At 40.5% G+C, this 18369-nt stretch overlaps 1 protein-coding gene across 5 annotated transcripts in view; it reads left to right on the plus strand.

Moving 5' to 3' along the window:
* MICAL3 (microtubule associated monooxygenase, calponin and LIM domain containing 3) overlaps nt 1-18369 on the plus strand; it is a 162705-nt gene that overhangs the window by 124482 nt on the left and 19854 nt on the right. For 3 of the 5 annotated variants that reach the window (XM_062009811.1, XM_062009781.1, XM_062009803.1), the window contains 9 exons: nt 662-724; nt 3878-3982; nt 4613-4753; nt 5156-5247; nt 6417-8280; nt 9176-9270; nt 12930-12980; nt 15046-15153; nt 15895-15988. In XM_062009811.1, coding sequence (XP_061865795.1) covers nt 662-724; nt 3878-3982; nt 4613-4753; nt 5156-5247; nt 6417-8280; nt 9176-9270; nt 12930-12980; nt 15046-15153; nt 15895-15988 — 2613 coding nt within the window. The remainder of the gene's footprint in view (nt 1-661; nt 725-3877; nt 3983-4612; nt 4754-5155; nt 5248-6416; nt 8281-9175; nt 9271-12929; nt 12981-15045; nt 15154-15894; nt 15989-18369) is intronic. The other 2 variants (XM_062009786.1, XM_062009795.1) reach the window with 2 other exon arrangements.

Genomic DNA, 18369 nt, shown 5'->3' on the forward strand with positions numbered 1-18369 from the left:
CAATTACTTTGTCATACAGTACAGGTCTAGGCAAGTGTATCAGCAGTTTGGGTTTTTTTAAAGGACTGTTGACAGTAATTGCTTGTGGATACACTGAAAATATTCATCTCGAGTTCAATAGACAAGTTTGTTCTTGGCTGAGCTGTATTCTGAGGTCTGAGGTGTTTGGAGAGCCCGTCAGTACCAGTGGCAATAGAGTTTGATGTAAAAGCCTGGCATAGTGTGACAGTACACAGAAGCCCCTCTAGTTCTGCTTTGGGTACTCTTCTTCATCGGCTGGCCTTTGCATCTAGGCAGCACAGGTTCTGGGATGCCTGTTACCACTGCCTCTCTCTCCTTGCTCAGGTCTTTATCTCCTAATTTCCCTCCTCTGCAGAGTTTGAAGTGGAACAGAGCAGCAGCAATCTGCTGGTCAGATGTATTTTTCTCACTGTGCCATCCGTATTTGCTTTAACACTACAGATCCTAAAGGAAGATTAAGCCCCTGACATTTGTAGGTTACTTCAATTACATCCCAAGCCTGGAACCGGACATTTAACATCTCATCGGTTTTATTCCCGTACTTGCTACTGAAAACTTTCCCATTGTCACTCTTCTGTTTTTTAGACGCTTACTGATGTCTAATTTTGATTTCTTGCAATTTATTGTTTTTTAAATTCAGCATCCGACCTTCCCTCCGTACGCCATGAGGCGGTACAGGCGTGGCTGGAGACGGTCCCTGGAGGTAGTTTGGTGATGTTCTATGTATTCCAATGCACAATAACCCTGCCCGTCTCTTCTCCATGCCTTCAGCAGCTCAGCTGGTACTTTAACCCTGGAACTTAACAGCCCTGTCGCTACTGCATGACTGGACGTGGAGGGAGGGAGAGAGGGGAGTGTGCATGCACGCCTTGCTCAGACAGCCCATTCTTGCATGAACCCGACATTTGTTGTAACCCTTCTGGAAGGCAGGCCAAACAGAGAGGCTATCGTGGGTGTAGTAAAGTAGATGGAGGAATCTACTTGAGTGCTTCAATTTGCTTTGTAAACTGAAGACTGGGTCAGTTATTCTGCTAGCACCTTGACTAAAAGAACATGGGGGTTTCTTGCATTTGAAAGATTCAGTGACAGAGAGTGCTTAAAGCAACCGCAGTTCTCTGTAGCCACTGCAGACTCTAGCTACGTGGTGAAGAAAAGAAGAAGAAGAAGGTTGAAGCCAGGATCTTTAGGAATAGTGATGACTGTTGTGTCTCCTTTGACTCAGAGTTCATGTTATTTAGGAAAACTCAGCTGCTTTTTAATGTGATGCTTTAAGCTCTATTACTAAACTGTTGAGCCTGAAGGTTCTGGAATTACAGTGAGTAAGTTTGTATAAGGCAATGAGAGTATCTAAATCAGTGGAAGAACAGTAGTTTGTGGTTAGGTATTTGATCTGCAGCTAAGTTGCTTTGGCACATCAGAATAGCTAGCTTGCCTATAAAACTTTGCTTCTGCTGCTGCTTTGGCAAGGCAGCAGTGTTTACAAGATGTCTGCACACGATGCAGTCTGCTCACGGCTGCTAGCTGATATGAACCAAGTGCTGATTCCAGTTTCTGGCTGCTGTAGTGTGTAGCTTCTGAGTTGTTGTGTGACAGCTTTTGGCCTCTTGCTCCTTATCCTAACTGCATATACGTATATGCACAGTATATGTATAATATAATCAGACACCTGCAAGCTGTCCATGTCCCTCGAAATGGGATCCACCCTTGCACCAAGTTGTTACTTATCTATGCATTTGTAATCTTCTGTTGAGTTTTGTGTACCGACCTATTTAAGGACTGATTTTTCTACTCCCTACACGTGTCAACGTCAGATCATTGTTTCTGGATCTGAACACACGCATATACATAGCGGCGGTATCAAATACACCTAACATCAGAGTTGCATTTTTACAAGTTTTGATTAAGATTACTCACATTTGCTGCTACCTTAAACCCATCCCATGACATTATTAGCATTTCCAAAATAACATAAGCTACTGCATACCTAAGCAACAATCAGACTGGGACACGGTCTGGTTTTGCTCAGTAGATTCATAAATGCTCTGTGGGCAGTCCAGTGTTTGCCATATGCTTCAGTCTCAAGTGCACGACACCTGTAAGGTTCTGCATTTTAGAAATGTCTGATGTAAGAGAGTAGGCCAGTCCTTTATCACATGAAAGCCTAACTGCCTTTTCACAATAGATGACAGAAAATAAACTAGTCCACATGTTTATCTGTCTTAATATGACAAAGGGGAAAGGCACGGAAGAGGATAAATTCTCACATTGAAGGAAGAAGACAAACCACCAGCTGGAGGCTATGTTTTGAAATAAACAAAAATCTGTATTAGAGAAAAAGTAGAGTCTTCAAGACCTCCATTTTAGGGAGGATTGGTTTGTTTTCAAGATTGTCTTGATTAGCAGTGCTAACCTATACATGGTTCCAAAAGCCACATTGTCACTAATAAAAAAAAAAGATCAGGATCTACTCCCTGACTTGGGAGAAAGCAGGCATAGTGTAATTTCCTCCCATATGGCTAAACTTTGTTGCTCTCCAGAACTGAGGGCTGTATCCATATTGCCTACGGGAAACAATCACCAGCCCTGCCCTGGGAACAGACTGCTGGGAGTCGGGCCAGGAGCCCTCCTAAAGATGACAGTATGACAAACTATGATTTCACTTGCACCGCTTAGTATACTCATCTAGGTGCAACCAAGAAGGTTATAAATATGTCTGTTATCATCATTATAGGACCATGTCCTAGTTGTATAATGAGCAAACATTGTGTGTAACAATACCTGCTGATTGTGTACACATTTGCAGTAGGATATACAGTAGTTACCTGTCTGCATGTTGTTGAACCTGAATTGGTGCTACCTCGCTGCACAAATCTGAAAATGTAGTTGACTGACTCTACTGTGGGGGGAAAAAAAAATTCCCTGGAAGTGCTCACTTCTTATCTTTATATTTAAATTGTATTTTATGGAAATGATTGGAGAAAAAAAAACCTTAAGCAAATCATCCATAGCACTAGAGATGAGACAAAATGTCACATGATTTAGGTATTTTTGAAAAGTATCATTTAATAATGATATTTAAAGCCCACAGTTTGGTCTCATCCTGTAATTAAATACTATCACGGGTAGCAATGTCAAATGCCTTTTTCAGAGCTGTAAACTGAAGAATCTTTATATTGACCCAGAAAATCAAATTAAGAACTGAAAGAGAAAAGAAAGTTTTGAAAATATCTTTATTAACCTAAAAATATCTTAATTGTGTATTAGCTACTTATACAGCATATCAAGTCTCTTAGACCCTCTCACCAAAGACTGCTGTGGCTGCACAGAGTTAAAAACAGTTTGTAAATGTAATAATGACCAATCCAAGAACTACTCTTGTCTGTGGCTTATACCCTTAGAAGCCTGTTTCAATTTCAAGATGAACAGTTGTGGTAGATTGTGAGATTTCAATTTTCATCTAATACACATATGCTATAAAGTGGTGATAACTGTTCAGGTGTGATAAAGAGAAAAAGTAATCTTTCTGGAAGAACAGTAAAGTTTATTCTGGTTTGATGTCCTCGCAGTCCCCCCTTTTTAAATTTTTCACGAGGCATGTTGCTCAGAAAAGCCCTGGCTGCTTTCACTGCAGATACCTTGGAGATTCCCTAAGGGCAGACATTCCTTGATTCCTTGGAGTCTGGAAGTATTTCACCATGGATGTTTCCAGATGACACATTTCAGGTTCTTGTTTTGACAGTAATATATAAACATTTCCACTATAAACTGTTGGTACAGTTCAACATAGAACCTTTTCACTGTATAGTTGTGGGGGGTTTTTCTCTCTTTTTTTTCTCAATGTTTGAATGTATTCTAGCTCCATGTGAGGAGAATGATGTGGAGGATGAGCTGGGCACTGAGCCTGCAGACACAGAAGGACAGGCGTGTGAAGAGGGAGACACGGGTGCAGAGCTGGATGACGGTAAGGTACCACCGTGCAGCATTCAAACCTGTCCTGTTGCCAGAATTGTATTGGCAGAGGATACTTTGCATGAGGGCAGATAAACCTCATCTTAGTTTCAGTGATGTAAGGATCTTGTTTCAAATAGTCAAGAAGGAGCCAGGAGCGAAGGACAAAAAGAAACAGAACCTCAATGACACAGATTGTAGAATAAATTTATTGTGTACTCTTGCCACCTGCTAACTAGAGGGCTTGATCTTGTGCCCATATTCAGTATTGTTCCTGCTGAAAAACAGAAATAGAAGTGACTTTTTGAAAAGTCCCCAGTATCATCCCCCAAATCTTTCCTTGCTAGTGTAAAATGAACTGCATGTGCCAGAACATACTGCAAAAAAATCCAGAAAACTGGTAAGGTATGACTTCAATTACTAATTTAGTTATTTGTACTAACAGTCCATCATTTACTGCTTAAATGACTCTAATTAACACACAGTAAAGGAATGAAGCATTTAGGTGTCGAGGTTATGAAAGTGATTAACACCATGTGAACAGAAAGAAAAGAATTATGAAAAATGTTAAAGCAATAAACACATGTCCTGAAGGATTTGTGTACAAGATCTCGATTTTTTCCCCCGCCCCATCCACGATCAGACGACATCCCATCTGATGCAGAAGCAGAGTTTCGCTTACATCAAAGTGGCGTAGAAGAGCCAGAACTAAAAGTCTCTGAAGATGAAGAAGATGAAGAAGACGAAGAAGGAGCAGAAGGTGCTTCTTGCAGTGTAACAGAAGGTAATAGCTTTCCCATCAATGTTTGAGTGACTGTAATTGCATTTGAGATAGTCTATATGTTTATCGGATTTAAGAGAAGACAATCTCTTAGATTTGAACCATTTCACTACTGTCAGTGACAAAGTATGTGCTTGCCTTAACATTTTGAGGGCACTATTCTGAATCCATTAATTACAGCTTCCTGCAGTTTGAAAAGCCACCTAACTGCTTTTTCTTGTAGCAATTTTTACACTTAAAGGTTTGTAGTGTTCTGGACATCTAACATTTTTTGTCTATGTTTATGATATCCAATCTAGAGTTTGTATAAGGCTGAGAAATTTGTCCATGCTTGATGTGTATGCATAAAAAAAGTAGAATGTTAGTGGTCTCATGTGGTTTTGTGAACATTTTTGCTTTCCCTAGATCCATGCAAGCCATCCATCCCCATCCAGTCATCTAGTGACAGTATTCTTCCTCTGTCTCCAGCTGATAGTCCCAAAGCAAAACAAGCAGAGGTAAGAGAGGGAAACTTCGAGGTTATCTACTTACTATCTGTAGTTCAATACAACAGTTTGTTGGTTAAACTAATGAGGATTGACAGCAGTGGGATTTCCTCCTTTCCTGTCTCTGGTCTTTTTGAAATCTGACTTCATTTAGATTTAAAAAATAATGTACTATCTATCTATCTTTCCTATCTTTAGAGAGTAGTGGCTCTGTTACAGTCACACAAGATGATTCTATGGTTCTAAGATCCCATCACAAAGCCCAAAAAATAATGATATATAGGATATTTTAATTTCCATGTGCAGTTAACAAGACAGAGCTAGAGCTAGAGCTAGAGCTAGAGAGATAAGGCATGAGGAGGAGCCATAAGTAAAGTGTTTCCAGTTTATGCTGGTTCAGCTATCTTTTCTGTACAGCTGCAATTCAAAATTGTATTTATATTACTTAGTGGTAATCAAAGTACTGCTTATTTATTCCAAAGTAACAACATAGTTCAGCTTAAGGGAGGGAGACATGTTACTGATGTACTGTCGTGTTGTCAGCCCTGGAGTCAGCATGCAAACATACTGTGGGGTTTCTAGCTACTGGCATGTAAGAACAGGAAGTACATGACTCTTAAAATGTTCATGTTTTTTTCTCCCAAGTGTTTGCTTTCAAGGAATTACTAAAAGATTAGACTTTATCTTAAAAAGTTTTATCATAAACCAGTTTACTTTTGCAATAGACACATTATGGGATAGGACTGGTTCACCAATGGCAGTTGCTGACAACGTTCACTTTCTGTTAAAATGAAGGGGCTTTGTTTTTTCGGAACCATCTAATGATTCTATCAGTCATAGTTATTGTTTATATCGAGACAGTGTCTAAATGTGAATACTCAAGACCTCAGTGTTTCATATGTGTCACACAAGAACACAGATGGAGAAGTTCATGCTCTAACGATCATATGTCAGATAAACCAAACTGTCTTCATTCAAAAAAAAGCCAGAGACAAAGATGCCATTGAAAAGAGTAAGATGTTCCAGGCCTGTGAATTGAGATGCCATGTGTGGGTTTTTTACTGTTTTCATACTTGGATGATTTCCTTATTGCTAACTTTGTTAGAAGAAGGAAAAAAAAAGGAACAGTAGCTTAATGAGCCCAATGATTATTAATATTTGCCTTTTCCCTTTTTTTGTAGGATGTGAAAGATCCTCTGGCTGAAATACCCCGGGCAATAAAATCTCCAAAGGCACGCTTTTTCCCTGAGCCTTTCCTTCTTGAAGAAGGATCAAAGGGTGAAATTCCCAAAGACAGGAAAGTTAAGAGCCCTTTGGTGCCATCATCTCCAGTGTTATCACAACCGGTTGCATCACCAGAGAGCGTTGCACCTACATCACTAGCAGAGTCTCGGCCAGCAGCACCGACATTGGCTTCCTCCCTAACATCTGCTCAAATGCCTATCTGTTCCCAGCCTTTGCCTTCTGCTGAAACATCCATTCCGTCCCCAGTGGAGACTCCAGTGTGTTTCCAACCGGTTCCAGCCTTAACGTCTACTCCTTTAGCCAAACTCGTCCTTAGGGGCCAGGGTAGCGAGGTGGAAAAACTGGGGAGCCCTACTACTGCAGAAGAAGCCCTGAAACGGAGTAACCTTGTAGAAGAGTTCTGGATGAAAAGTGCTGAAATTCGAAGGAGCTTAGGGCTCACCCCAGTAGACAGAAACAAACACTCAGAAACGAACTTTACTGTGTCTGCCCTTGAGACAACTCCTCTAAAGACTTTTAATAGCGAGACTATTTCAGGAGATGAAAGGGCCCGTCTTCTCAAACCCCAGCCTGCCCCAAGAAGACAGGGATTGTCCAAGTTGGAAAACGAACAGATTTCTCTGCTCACTCCAAAGTCTCCGTCAGAAAAAGAGCTAAAGAGTTCCAATGAAGTGAGGAGAGATGTATCTAGCAGTTCTGGACTTGGCCTTCAGGAGAGTTCATCTAACATGAGAACTATGGCTAGCCAGAGCTTCAACACTTCTGACTCTACCATGCTTACTCCTCCATCTAGTCCACCACCACCACCTCCTCAGGGTGAAGAACCAGCCACTTTACGCAGAAAGAGATATCAAGCAGTCTGGCAGAATGAGGTTGAAGCCAGGTCACCTCCAACACCAGCATCAACACCTCCTGCTCCACCACGCCGTGAGCTGGCCTCTGCTGCCAAAGAGTCGACCCAGCCCAAAAAAGACGACGTGCGGAAGTCTTTTGCAGAGAGTGTGGATGAGATTCCATTTGCTGACGATGTAGAAGACACATATGATGACAGAACAGAGAACTCAAGCCTTCATGATAAGTTCTTCACACCTCCTACCAGTAGGCCAAAGCCAGAGAAACCGCTTCTTTTGCCCTTGGTCAAAGAAAATGGTGGTCCACCCTCAATGGAACAAAAGAAGAGAGCGTTGCCTGAAATTTCTGCGGAGGCCAAAGAGCTTGCTGAGGAAAGAATGAGAGCCAGAGAGAAGTCTGTCAAGAGTCAAGCACTGCGTGATGCCATGGCTAAACAGTTGTGTAAGATGAAAGATATGGAAATGGCTGCAGCTGCTGCTGCTGGGACCACAAGGGCACGAAAGGCATCTTCTATGCCCTTAAAGACCAAAGAGTTGTTTTATGACTCTCCAAAGCATCTGGCCTTGAAACTAGCAGAGGGATCCACACGAAAGCATGATGCTGCTAGTGAGAAGTTCTCCACACCTGCTGCTGATGTGGCTGGACCTGAAGGGTCTGTCACCTCCTCAGAAGGCTCCAGTGGGAAGAGTAAGAAGAGAACTTCTCTTTTCTCCCCTCGTAAGAACAAAAAGGAGAAGAAATCAAAAAATGACAGCAGGCTCTCTGACAAATCCAGTGGTGGGACAGAAGAATCAGCCAAGCCTAGGTCATTGTGGAAGTCTGTTTTCTCTGGATATAAGAAAGACAAGAAGAAAAAGGCTGATGACAAATCCTGCCCAAGTACTCCCTCAAGTAGTGCCACTGTGGATTCTGGCAAGCACAAAGCTTCTCCATTGATTACAGCTGCAGGTATAATAGACATGTGCCTCTGCACTGTGTTCTTTGCCTATGGCTAGATATCCTTGAAAGTGAGTTTGGCTTAGGTATTCAGCAATGTAGCTACGTTGCTGAATGACACTGCTCCCCAGTATCAAATGGGCAGATCAAGATAAGTGCTAGCAACTAGAACAATATGTTTGCATATCAACAAAATTTGTTGATATGCACTGGAAAAAAAAGGATCCTTAAATAAAATCTTCACTCTTGATATGTACAAGGCATGTCTGTTTTCCACCTTAGACTGGTACAAGAAATAAGCACAGTTTGTTGGTATCAATTGTCTGTGATGTTTCATCTCTATTTTAAATCCGATCCTTATCTTTTCCTTGGATGGTCTGTTACTTTTGTTTCAACCTGGCTCCACGGATGCTTACTGTAGCAATGCAGTTACTCCCGTGTTCTCAGTGATCTGGCGACTGTCTTGCTGATCCATGAAGTGGGGATTCTGTGGCCTGATGTAAATCTTGTACATGCTATCAGGTGCAGGTGGGGATGTTTCATGACAACTTGGGATACAGTAAATAAGTTAGCCATAAATGCCATCGAAAGTGAATATTTTACATTACTCTGGCCTTGTACAGGTAGCCAAAATAGCTATTTGTAACATCAATACAGTACAAAGGGAGAATTGTGACCATTATTTTTAAGTGTTTGCTCTCTTAGAGTGAAACTTGTAACTAAAATTCATCATTTTGTGGATCAATGCTTCTCTGATGACTGTAATCCCAGGTGAAGCAAATCAGATGGGCATAAAAGGACTATTTTGCGAAGCTCAGTCAGAGAACTTACAACTATGTTCTGAAATGTTTACAGGGAGATTAGGTACCACTTCTCTTACTTCCCTTTTTTATTCCTGGCTTCTCAGATTTGCAGCTCCGTCAACACTTGAGCTTCTCAGAGGACTCTGACCTCTCCAGTGACGATGTTCTGGAACGCTCCTCCCAGAAATCCAAACGAGAGGTAGGCAGATGGGAAATGCATTTTGGATCTGGTATATGCAGATCACAGGCTCGGAGAACCACATCAGAAACTTAAATTATTAATATTGTTTTCTTACTGTTTCTTCAGTGGAAGGGGCTTTCCTATGAGTTGGCTGACTGATCTGCCTAAAATAAGTTGATTTCACAATTGCAAGCTACTCTCTACTGTTACTATATGATAGATCTATTGTCTCACTGGGACTTTACAACAAATACCACAGTTAGAATAGTGAATTTTGCCCCTGTTTTAAGCATGCCAATGACCTATAGAAAACAGACATTTAACATCAGAAAAGTAAATTTTACTGTCTCTAATGTTATTGCAAAAAGATAACAATGAGGTAGTTCTCACTTTTTGTAAGGGTCCAATTTTAGGATATTGTTTTACCAGTCTCTTTGATAGACTGAAGTGGTAGAATTCCAAGCAGACTACAGACAGGAATGTACTTTTGCATGCATCAAGAACATTGTCAAGACAGATCATCAACTAAGAAGTGAGCTACAGGCTGCGGTTTTGCAACTCATGCAGGTTTGATTATTTTTCCCGAGAGAACGGAATGTGTACAGTCTCAATTAGTACCTTCTCGCTTTGGAGGGAAGATAAGCCATCAGCTGTTCCTTCTATTTTGACCATGTTTTCTCTGAGGACTTAGAATCATAGAATCATTTAGGTTGGAAAATGCATTTAAGATCATCACGTCTGTTGCTGAGTATTTCCAGAGGTCTTTGTGTGTAGATAGCAGCTGTAAAGCTGAAATACATAGTAGTGAGCCAGCATATAGGGATTGGTCTTAGCTGGGTGTTCTCTTTCTAGGCTGATCTGATATGAACTCTGCTGCTTCAGAGAGCTGTTTCTTGCTCCTGACCAACCTTCCCTGGCTAGTGCTATAATATCATATCAATGACTCTCTAGCCAAAATAGTTTTACTTTAAGTGATGTTTTAAGAAAGTTACAGAAGAGAAAAGAGGAGACACTAGTGGGTCTCTGTAAAAGCCCAGAGAGAAAAATGCATCTTGTTTATTTGCACATATTTATATGTGGAAAATACACGGTGAGAGCCAAGTGCCAAAGTTATTTGCTTTTAAGTGAATTTCAATTTGAGGATGGCACTAATAGTGCCAAAATAAGTGAAAAACGTAAGCAACTGAACAATCATAGTAATGAGAAAGAGCCCCTCTTTCATCTAAATTCTGCTAGACAAAGTTTTTAGGAATACAAAGTTTGGAGTTTGAAAAGTTTTAGAGATGGTTCTATGATTTCATCGAACCAACAGAACACTAAGGTTCTTCTGGTACTGAAGAACGAAAAATGTCTTCCCCCTATCCCTTCCTGGTGGCACCTGGTTCACATGTTAAAAATACCCTGGAAGAAGAGAACTGAGAGGGTAGTGTCAGCAGATAGAGTGGTCAGTAACTCCTTTCTCAAACCTGTGTGTGCACAAGTCAGCCTTAAATGACAGCATCTACTTGATACTGGGTTTGAATGTCAAAGGTATGGAAGAACTGCAAATTGAAGTGTCATAGGAAGTGCTTTCTATGTATATATAGTAGAATTAATTAGAATAACTAATGAATTTAAGGCTGGTGAAAGGAGTTGATGAAGTAAGTAGGAATTTTCTGTATTTACTTACCTCTGTTAATCTCTGTCTTTAGTTGATCTAGATCTCTTCTAAGAGGAAGATTATTTTTTTATTTGATTCCCTTTTTTGTCTCCCCCTTCCATTCCTCCTTGCATACCCCCAAGGCATTTAATGAGAAATTCTGCATTTTCCCAGAGATGCAGAGGAATGAGGTACCTGTGGCTAGCAGAGGACAGATCCGCATTACAGGGGGTTCAGATAAGAGTTAGAGTTACAGTTCTGCCTTGTAAGCTACTTCAGGAGGAAGCATGGCTTCAGTAAGGTCCATGCTTGCTTCCAGACATTGGTATGCTTTGATGATCACTTTGTTTTTTCTGTACTGAGCTACCTGGATTTTTGCAGGAAAAAAAAAGATCTCATTGGAGAAGACAAGTGACAGTGGCAGATGCCTAGTACTGGAATCCTAGTACTGAAAATAACTCATCAATTCTACCAAGGATATGGTGGTTGTGTCTCATTTTCTCCCATTTGCGGTTGCTGAAGTTAGATTAAGAATTTATTTGCTCAGCATCTGCCTAATTTTTAAAGAGTAGTTTTGAGAATTAATTTATTCAGAGGAAACGAATCTGAGAACTCCCATAAACCAAGTTTTATTTCATCCTGTGGAAGGATATAGAATGTACACACCAACACTGCTGTGCCTTGCCATCAAAAGAAGCGTAACTGGACTTTGAGACTGACAAAACTGGGTTGGTACTGATTTGGGGGCAGGGGTTGTGTTTTTAAAGTTACAAACTGCCTGCTACCTGTTACAGATAAGAGTTGACTTCCTGCATACTACATAACTTTTATGTGAACCCCTTCTCTAAACTGAAATTCGGCTTGTGCTGCTTGTTTGGAAATTGTAATGAGCTTGCTTCCCAGATAGCTTGCTCTATTTAGCCTGTCCTTTGTGATCAATGCAATTCAGTGTTGTTTAACGTAGTGTCTTTCAAGAGAAACATCTTGTAAAGCATTTAGAACGTAAATGTCACCTGGGTCTCGTGTTTAAGGTGTGTGTCATTGTGTTTGTGTTCGTTGCTGTTCCTGTACAACTGTGGTATTGTGATCAGATGTGAGTTATACTACTACAGGTAGCTTGCTTTTTACTGGTGTTTGCATACATGCTGAAGTTGTTCTATGGCTTTTCATTTGTGACTGGTTTTAGTCAATTGAATGTGAAAACGCAAAATGCTGGCTGTTTTCCCAGAATGGCACAATGCACTCTATACTTGATGACAGAAAGGAATTTTACCTCTCATACAAACCTATGGTTTAATTGCCTTCTTTTCTGGTGCAGAGTAACATAGAATATCCTTGGGTAGAGAAGGTAGTGATTTCTCTTTGTTTTCTCTTCCTCTTCTCCTCCTTCTCATAACTTTAGCTCCTCAGGCTCTCTGAAAGGTCTCTTTTTAGACAGGGAGATTCCATTACTATAGGACACACGGCTCACTGTGAGCTTGTCTGGTATTTCTCCTATTGTAAAGCAGTGAGGAAGATTTATCATGTTAGTTAAATACCAATGGTCTTTTCTATGAAGTAGAGATCATTTCAAACCAGGAAATAAACAGAACTAACTAGGAGAGAACTGTGTAACAGTGTAATAGATGACTGGCTGAAGCAGCGCAGACCAAATGTGCCCCAGCATAAGCTATGATTCCAAATTCTGAGCAAAAATATTGTAGGTGAATGCACACATCCTTACTCAATGGACAGTAAAACCATAGGCAGATAAAGGCCAAATAACTTCTCTAGAAAAAGGTCTTTCCAAATTGACTGTAGCTTCAAAGAGACTGACAAAGCTAATAGCCTTCAGGAGTGTGCTAGAAACTTGATTTTATGGACAGAAGTGCCATTGTGCTTCATCAGTCTGGATCACATTCAGCATTTGCATTGTTTTATGTTTCATTTAAAAACAGCTTTGTTGTATTACTGTGCATCTGTTTTCAATGTTGAACTGATTTTGCTTCATTTTGTACGTTTTATATTTTTTTTTTCCTTTACCATTCCCCCTTTAAAGTCGATTTATGTACCACACGCCTTGGCATTCAAGAGATCATACTCGTCAAAGGTAGTGTCTCCATTCCCACTAGTTGGCCATTGTTGCATTGCATGTCCCTATATTAACCCATTGAATCCATAGCTACCCATCACGTGTGCACTAACATCACAAACATTGACTGTGCATGCGTGAGATGTTAGAAGATGTGAGCAGAAAATTCTTTGTAGAGGTTGTCTACCAAAAATGCATTAAGCTCTGAATTGTCTGTCTAGTTAGAATGCATGCAGTTAGCAGTGCACAGCAGCGCACCACTGCACAGAGTCATGTGGATGATCTTTGAGCTTCAGAGCAAATTGGTTTTCAAGGCAATTAAATATGAGTATCCTTTTCTTAATACTTAAGAGTACGAGTTCAGGTATGAATCATCACACTTAAACCAGCATCCTTCAAAATTGTTGAGCTCACCGAAATCTTAGTGAAACCCTGCATCAGGCTAACGTGAAGACAGGAGTTGCATTTCTTTTTCAGGATTATTGCTGCTTTCTGAAATTCTTGTTGTCCCATCTTTACAGTCACAACAGTGTTACTTGGGATAGGAAAGTCTCTTATCACTTTACCTTCTGATTGGATGTCCATGGGGATTTTGTGTTTTTTTTAAAAAAAGGAAAGAGAGTAAAGTGTTAACTTCTTGGAGCTTTAATGGTGGTGCTTGCTAACAACCTATCTGAGAGATTTTTGATAGAGCTGTGATCATAGAATCATAGAATCACAGAATGGTAGGGGTTGGAAGGGACCTTGAGAGATAATCCAGTCCAACCCCTTTGCAGAAGCATGTCCACTTAGATCAGGTCACACAGGAACATTTCCAGGCGGGTCTTGAAGACCTCCAAGGAAAGAGACTCCACATCCTCCCTGGACAGCCTGTGCCAGGGATCCCTCACTCTCACAGTAAAATAGTTTTTTCTTGTGATCCTACCTTAAATTCTATTCACCAAGAACAATAAACCAGAGGTAGACTGACCAACGTGACAGTACAATAACTAGATAAAGCGAATCTCAGGGTAGTCTGTGTCAGTATTTTGTCCTTAACGTTGACTGTCCATGGAGAAGATCTCTTTCTGGAAATAGGAAACATCTGTTTACAAGTGTTCCTTAAAGCTTTTACATACATGTATGTGGGAAGAGTTCTTTTCTTCAGTATAGTTCACTTGATGAAGTTTCTTTGATGCTCTTAAATGTCTATGAGAGGAAGCCCTCCTAGACTACAATACAACCAACCAGCAGACTTGATAAGATGCTAAACCCCATTTCAGTTATGTTAAAAAGATTTAGTTGTTTTAAAACTAGTTTCACTAAGAGGAAAGGAAGAAATACCTTTCTCTTTCTATAAACACAACCTTTCTCCTTTTGGATGACTTCTGGTGTTCTGATATTCTAGTTTTAGATTAGGGATTGTTTGCTTTGTTTTGCACCAACCAGTTTTTTGGGGTTGCTTTTGAGATGGGATTTCCCATCTCATACCAGAATGTTGTTCTGCTTTCAAATGTCTTTTTGCCTTCTTGATTAATAGAAAAGTTGCACAAATGTACACAGGTAGTTATTACCAGTTATACAACTCCCAACTATGGATGTTCTTGCTCCAGAGGAAATAAAAAAGGAAGAGGGGAGTACCAATATGACTACACTGTAATATATAATCTTTAATGATTTCTTATACTGCTGTAACTGTTCATGCAGGCATTCCTTTATGCTCTTTTAAAATGAAATCGAGGTGACCCCTCTCTATAGTGCTCAATGTTTTAACTAAATCCATTGCCTAAATGTACTGAGAAATAGAATAACATTGAATTGATCTTAGCGGAGAGGTGTCATATACCAGTGAAAAACAGGGATGAGACATTATATAAACTCACAGCTTTGCAGTTGGCTTATATGCTTCTTCACTCCTGAGTTGACCCTGAAATTGTTGCTCACGGCACTCTGAACACCTTTGCCTACAGAAGCTTGACTTTTGACACAGCCATGGCAAAGACAGAACATTCCCTTCTGAGATTTTGGAAGAGAAAATGGTCGTCCCTCCACCCATACTGCTGAGCATGCAAATAAAGTCTGCTCCTGTTTTTTCTTCCTTCAGAGAGCTTACACGGAAGAGGAACTGAATGCCAAGCTGACCCGGCGAGTACAGAAAGCTGCCCGTAGACAAGCCAAGCAAGAGGAGCTAAAGAGGTTACACAGAGCTCAGGTAGCGTCTTGCAGTCTTCGTGTCACAGCAGATAGTTAACTCTGTGTGAAAGCACCACAATGCTGACATTCCTCTGAGTGTGTTAGAAGAGGATCCAGAGACAGAACTTTCCTCTTATTTCTTCAAGATTGGCCCTGCTCCTACTCCCTATTTCAAATTTGATATCATGTCACAAACATGGGAAGAACAGTTAAAACCTGTGATGATAGTTTTACACTGAGAAAAATAATGACTGTAACACCTTTCTAGCTGGACAGGAGTGAAGCATCAACTGAATGGAACAGCTGTAGTCAGCTAATACCTGATGAAGCTGCACCTGTGATTGCTTTATTCTATATGATGCTGCTGGGTGAAGTGTTACCAAATTAGCCTTTAATTAGCAGAGAATCTGTTGGAAAACTGATGGCATCATCTGTAGGTGATGGGGCTCGTTTAAAACTCGAGGTAGGGGCTCAGCTGACTGAATAGCATCACCTTTCACTTCAGCATTTAGGAAGGTGATTGAACTTATAGCAAATAGGTGAGTATCCATGCAAAATTAAGGGATAAGATGCAAGGGGTGGGGAGAATGTTGTTACTGGAGAGACTATGATGCTAGCTTTGAAGCGGTGTGTGGATGAATACAAGTACTTGGTTTTGAAAAAGCCGATTTGACTGTAGTCACTTGGTGCTGGATGAGTGCTGCAGACAGAGGAGGAGAATTGCTGTTGGTGAGGTTCTGCTCCATTCTTCTCTGAACAGATCATCCAGAGGCAGCTTGAACAAGTGGAAGAAAAACAGCGGCAACTTGAGGAGAGAGGGGTTGCTGTGGAGAAGGCTCTTCGGGGAGAAGCAGGTATTCATCAGAGCTTGGATTGCTTTTTAATGTTTTCTAACCAAATGCTTGTGCAGTAGTCCTTAGCTGCTTGAATATTAGAGGCAATTGGACCACTATAGACTAGGGTCCAACGTGAATCCGTTCTCCCTTTTCTACTTTTTGAGGCCTCTTTTCCCCTTTTAATTCTGGGACTTCCTGTTGGCAGAGACTTGGTTTACTTGTCTTTGCCTGAGGCTTAGGAGGTAATTCTCTATCTATTAATAATGGCTGTCTACTGTTTCTGCATATTATTGGATATTACAGCTAGAAAATTGCAGGGATTTCCTAGCTGCAATTCACATGTAAGTAAGACCCTTATTTGTATGTAAAGGAAGTAATTGTGAACTTGTGTGTGCTTTTTCTATTGTGTTGGATTATCAAGGTAGTGTCCTTACAAGGGACCATCACAGAACATCTTCCTCCCTGCACAGCCCAGCACACTGGCTACTTCTGACAAAGTTGTGCAGAGCAGAAATGCACATGTGTACTGAAAGGTATCCATGTCAGGCTGTTAAAGGAATGTTATCTGTGCTTGAAATTAAGTGAGCGTCGTCTGATCTGGCGAGCATATGAGTGGAGGGAATACTTGGTTCAGATAATGCTGATAGTAATGCAATGATTTGGAAAAAAAGCATGCTCAATTGCAAGGAGTCAGTTATCCAACAGGCAAATGCAGTGTGTGTATGGCTCACAGGCCCAGGATTATCTACCTGATTATAAGGGTCAGAGATCAGAAATTGTAGCAGTGGAACATGTGTTTGGGAGATGTTTTGGCTTGTTGCTTGAATTGACGAGCCACTGCTATGTCCATGAAGATGGAACTTGATCCAGCGGTGAAGGTTCACCAGAGGAAGAGTCTGTTGTAACTTCCCACCAATTGCTACCCGGCCAGGATTAGGTATGTTTGATGCTCCATAAAGGTGTGCCAGTGCAGCAGGACCAAGTGGTTACCAAAGCAAATAGGTACTACGAGTGTGGAGAACAATCTTGAGGATGGATTTGTGATCTCATTCTCATTTGTGAGTTCAAAACGATAGCCTTATGCAAAAGCTCTTACTTTGTGGTAGCGCCTCCTTCCTTATGCTGTGTGTTTCTGTCTAGCCTCACTCTATCTCTGGCCTGCCAGTTACTGTGCTTACCAGCTCTCTTATATCTAATTGTTCTTTTCCTTTTTCTTCTTTTCATCTGGAAGTCTGTCTTGATTACTCAGCTGCTAAATGACTTTCGTGTAAGACATGTCAGCACAAGCGGGAAATCTTAGCAGAGACAGAATGCTCTCTAGTTGAAGAATGATAGAAGAATGCCTAAAAAAACCAACATTCAGAGAGGACAGGATATGACCAAGAGTAAGAATCGCTGTTTTATAGGGAAGACTGCAGAATTAAGCCCTTGTATTATGAATTCTCACTCTCAGCTGTCCCAAAATGGCAGCAGTCTTGGATGAGCTTGTGTGTTTGGGAATTTCCTAGTGGAATTATGAAATTGTAGGTTACGCTTTGAAAAATGAATCTCTTTTCTTCAGGAAGTTTCTAGGATATGCTTTGCTCTTGCAACATATTTCTATCAACAGATCATAAATTATGGGTACAGAAACTTAACTCTCATGAAGAATTCACCAGCCTCAACTCTTCCAGTTATTTCAGGAGATTAACAAGAAGCACATTCTGTTGGGGAAAAAAAAACCAGCATGCTCTAACCTTTGTTGACTGAAACAGAAGATTATAATTGAATTCTATGCTTCACGTCTCCAGCCAGTCTTATATGGGAATTTTACATAAGTTTGCAATAAAATAACTGAATTTCTTATTTTTAAAGTCTTTGGCATCATAATCCGTAAGTACAATTAATTTCTGCCTGCCATAGCCATCAGTTATTCGGGAAAGCAGTATAATTTTCTTGTCATCTGCATTGCCTATGGTACTGACCTACCAGTAACCACCATATTCAGCAAGTACTATTGTGTAAAGCTATGGAGTCATGCTTTTGACCCTAATCAGTCTCTCCTCTAATAAAACCATGTAAATAAGAGCTTAAAAAGTGAAGGACAATGTATAAAGTGGTCATGTTTAAAAAAAAAAAAGAAACAGAACCAAAACAACTCTTTTCTTTTAATAAACTTGTACAAGGGGGAGAAATGGGAGAGGGTGAGAGGTGTTCCTGCTGTGTACATGCTCTGTCCACATAAATAGAGAAGGATTCCATTGAAGGATTGAAGTAATGGTTGTCCCATAGACAGCAACCAGTATTAACTGTTTTAGGAAAACATATTAGGCTCTGTAGTGAGTGGGTTATTCAACTTTTTTCTCTGTAGGGAAAGAACAAATCACAGACTTAGGCATTTATATAAGAAGTTTTAGATA

The sequence above is a fragment of the Colius striatus genome, chromosome 1 (assembly GCF_028858725.1).
Source record: "Colius striatus isolate bColStr4 chromosome 1, bColStr4.1.hap1, whole genome shotgun sequence".
In the NCBI taxonomy this organism is placed as follows: Eukaryota; Metazoa; Chordata; class Aves; order Coliiformes; family Coliidae; genus Colius; species Colius striatus.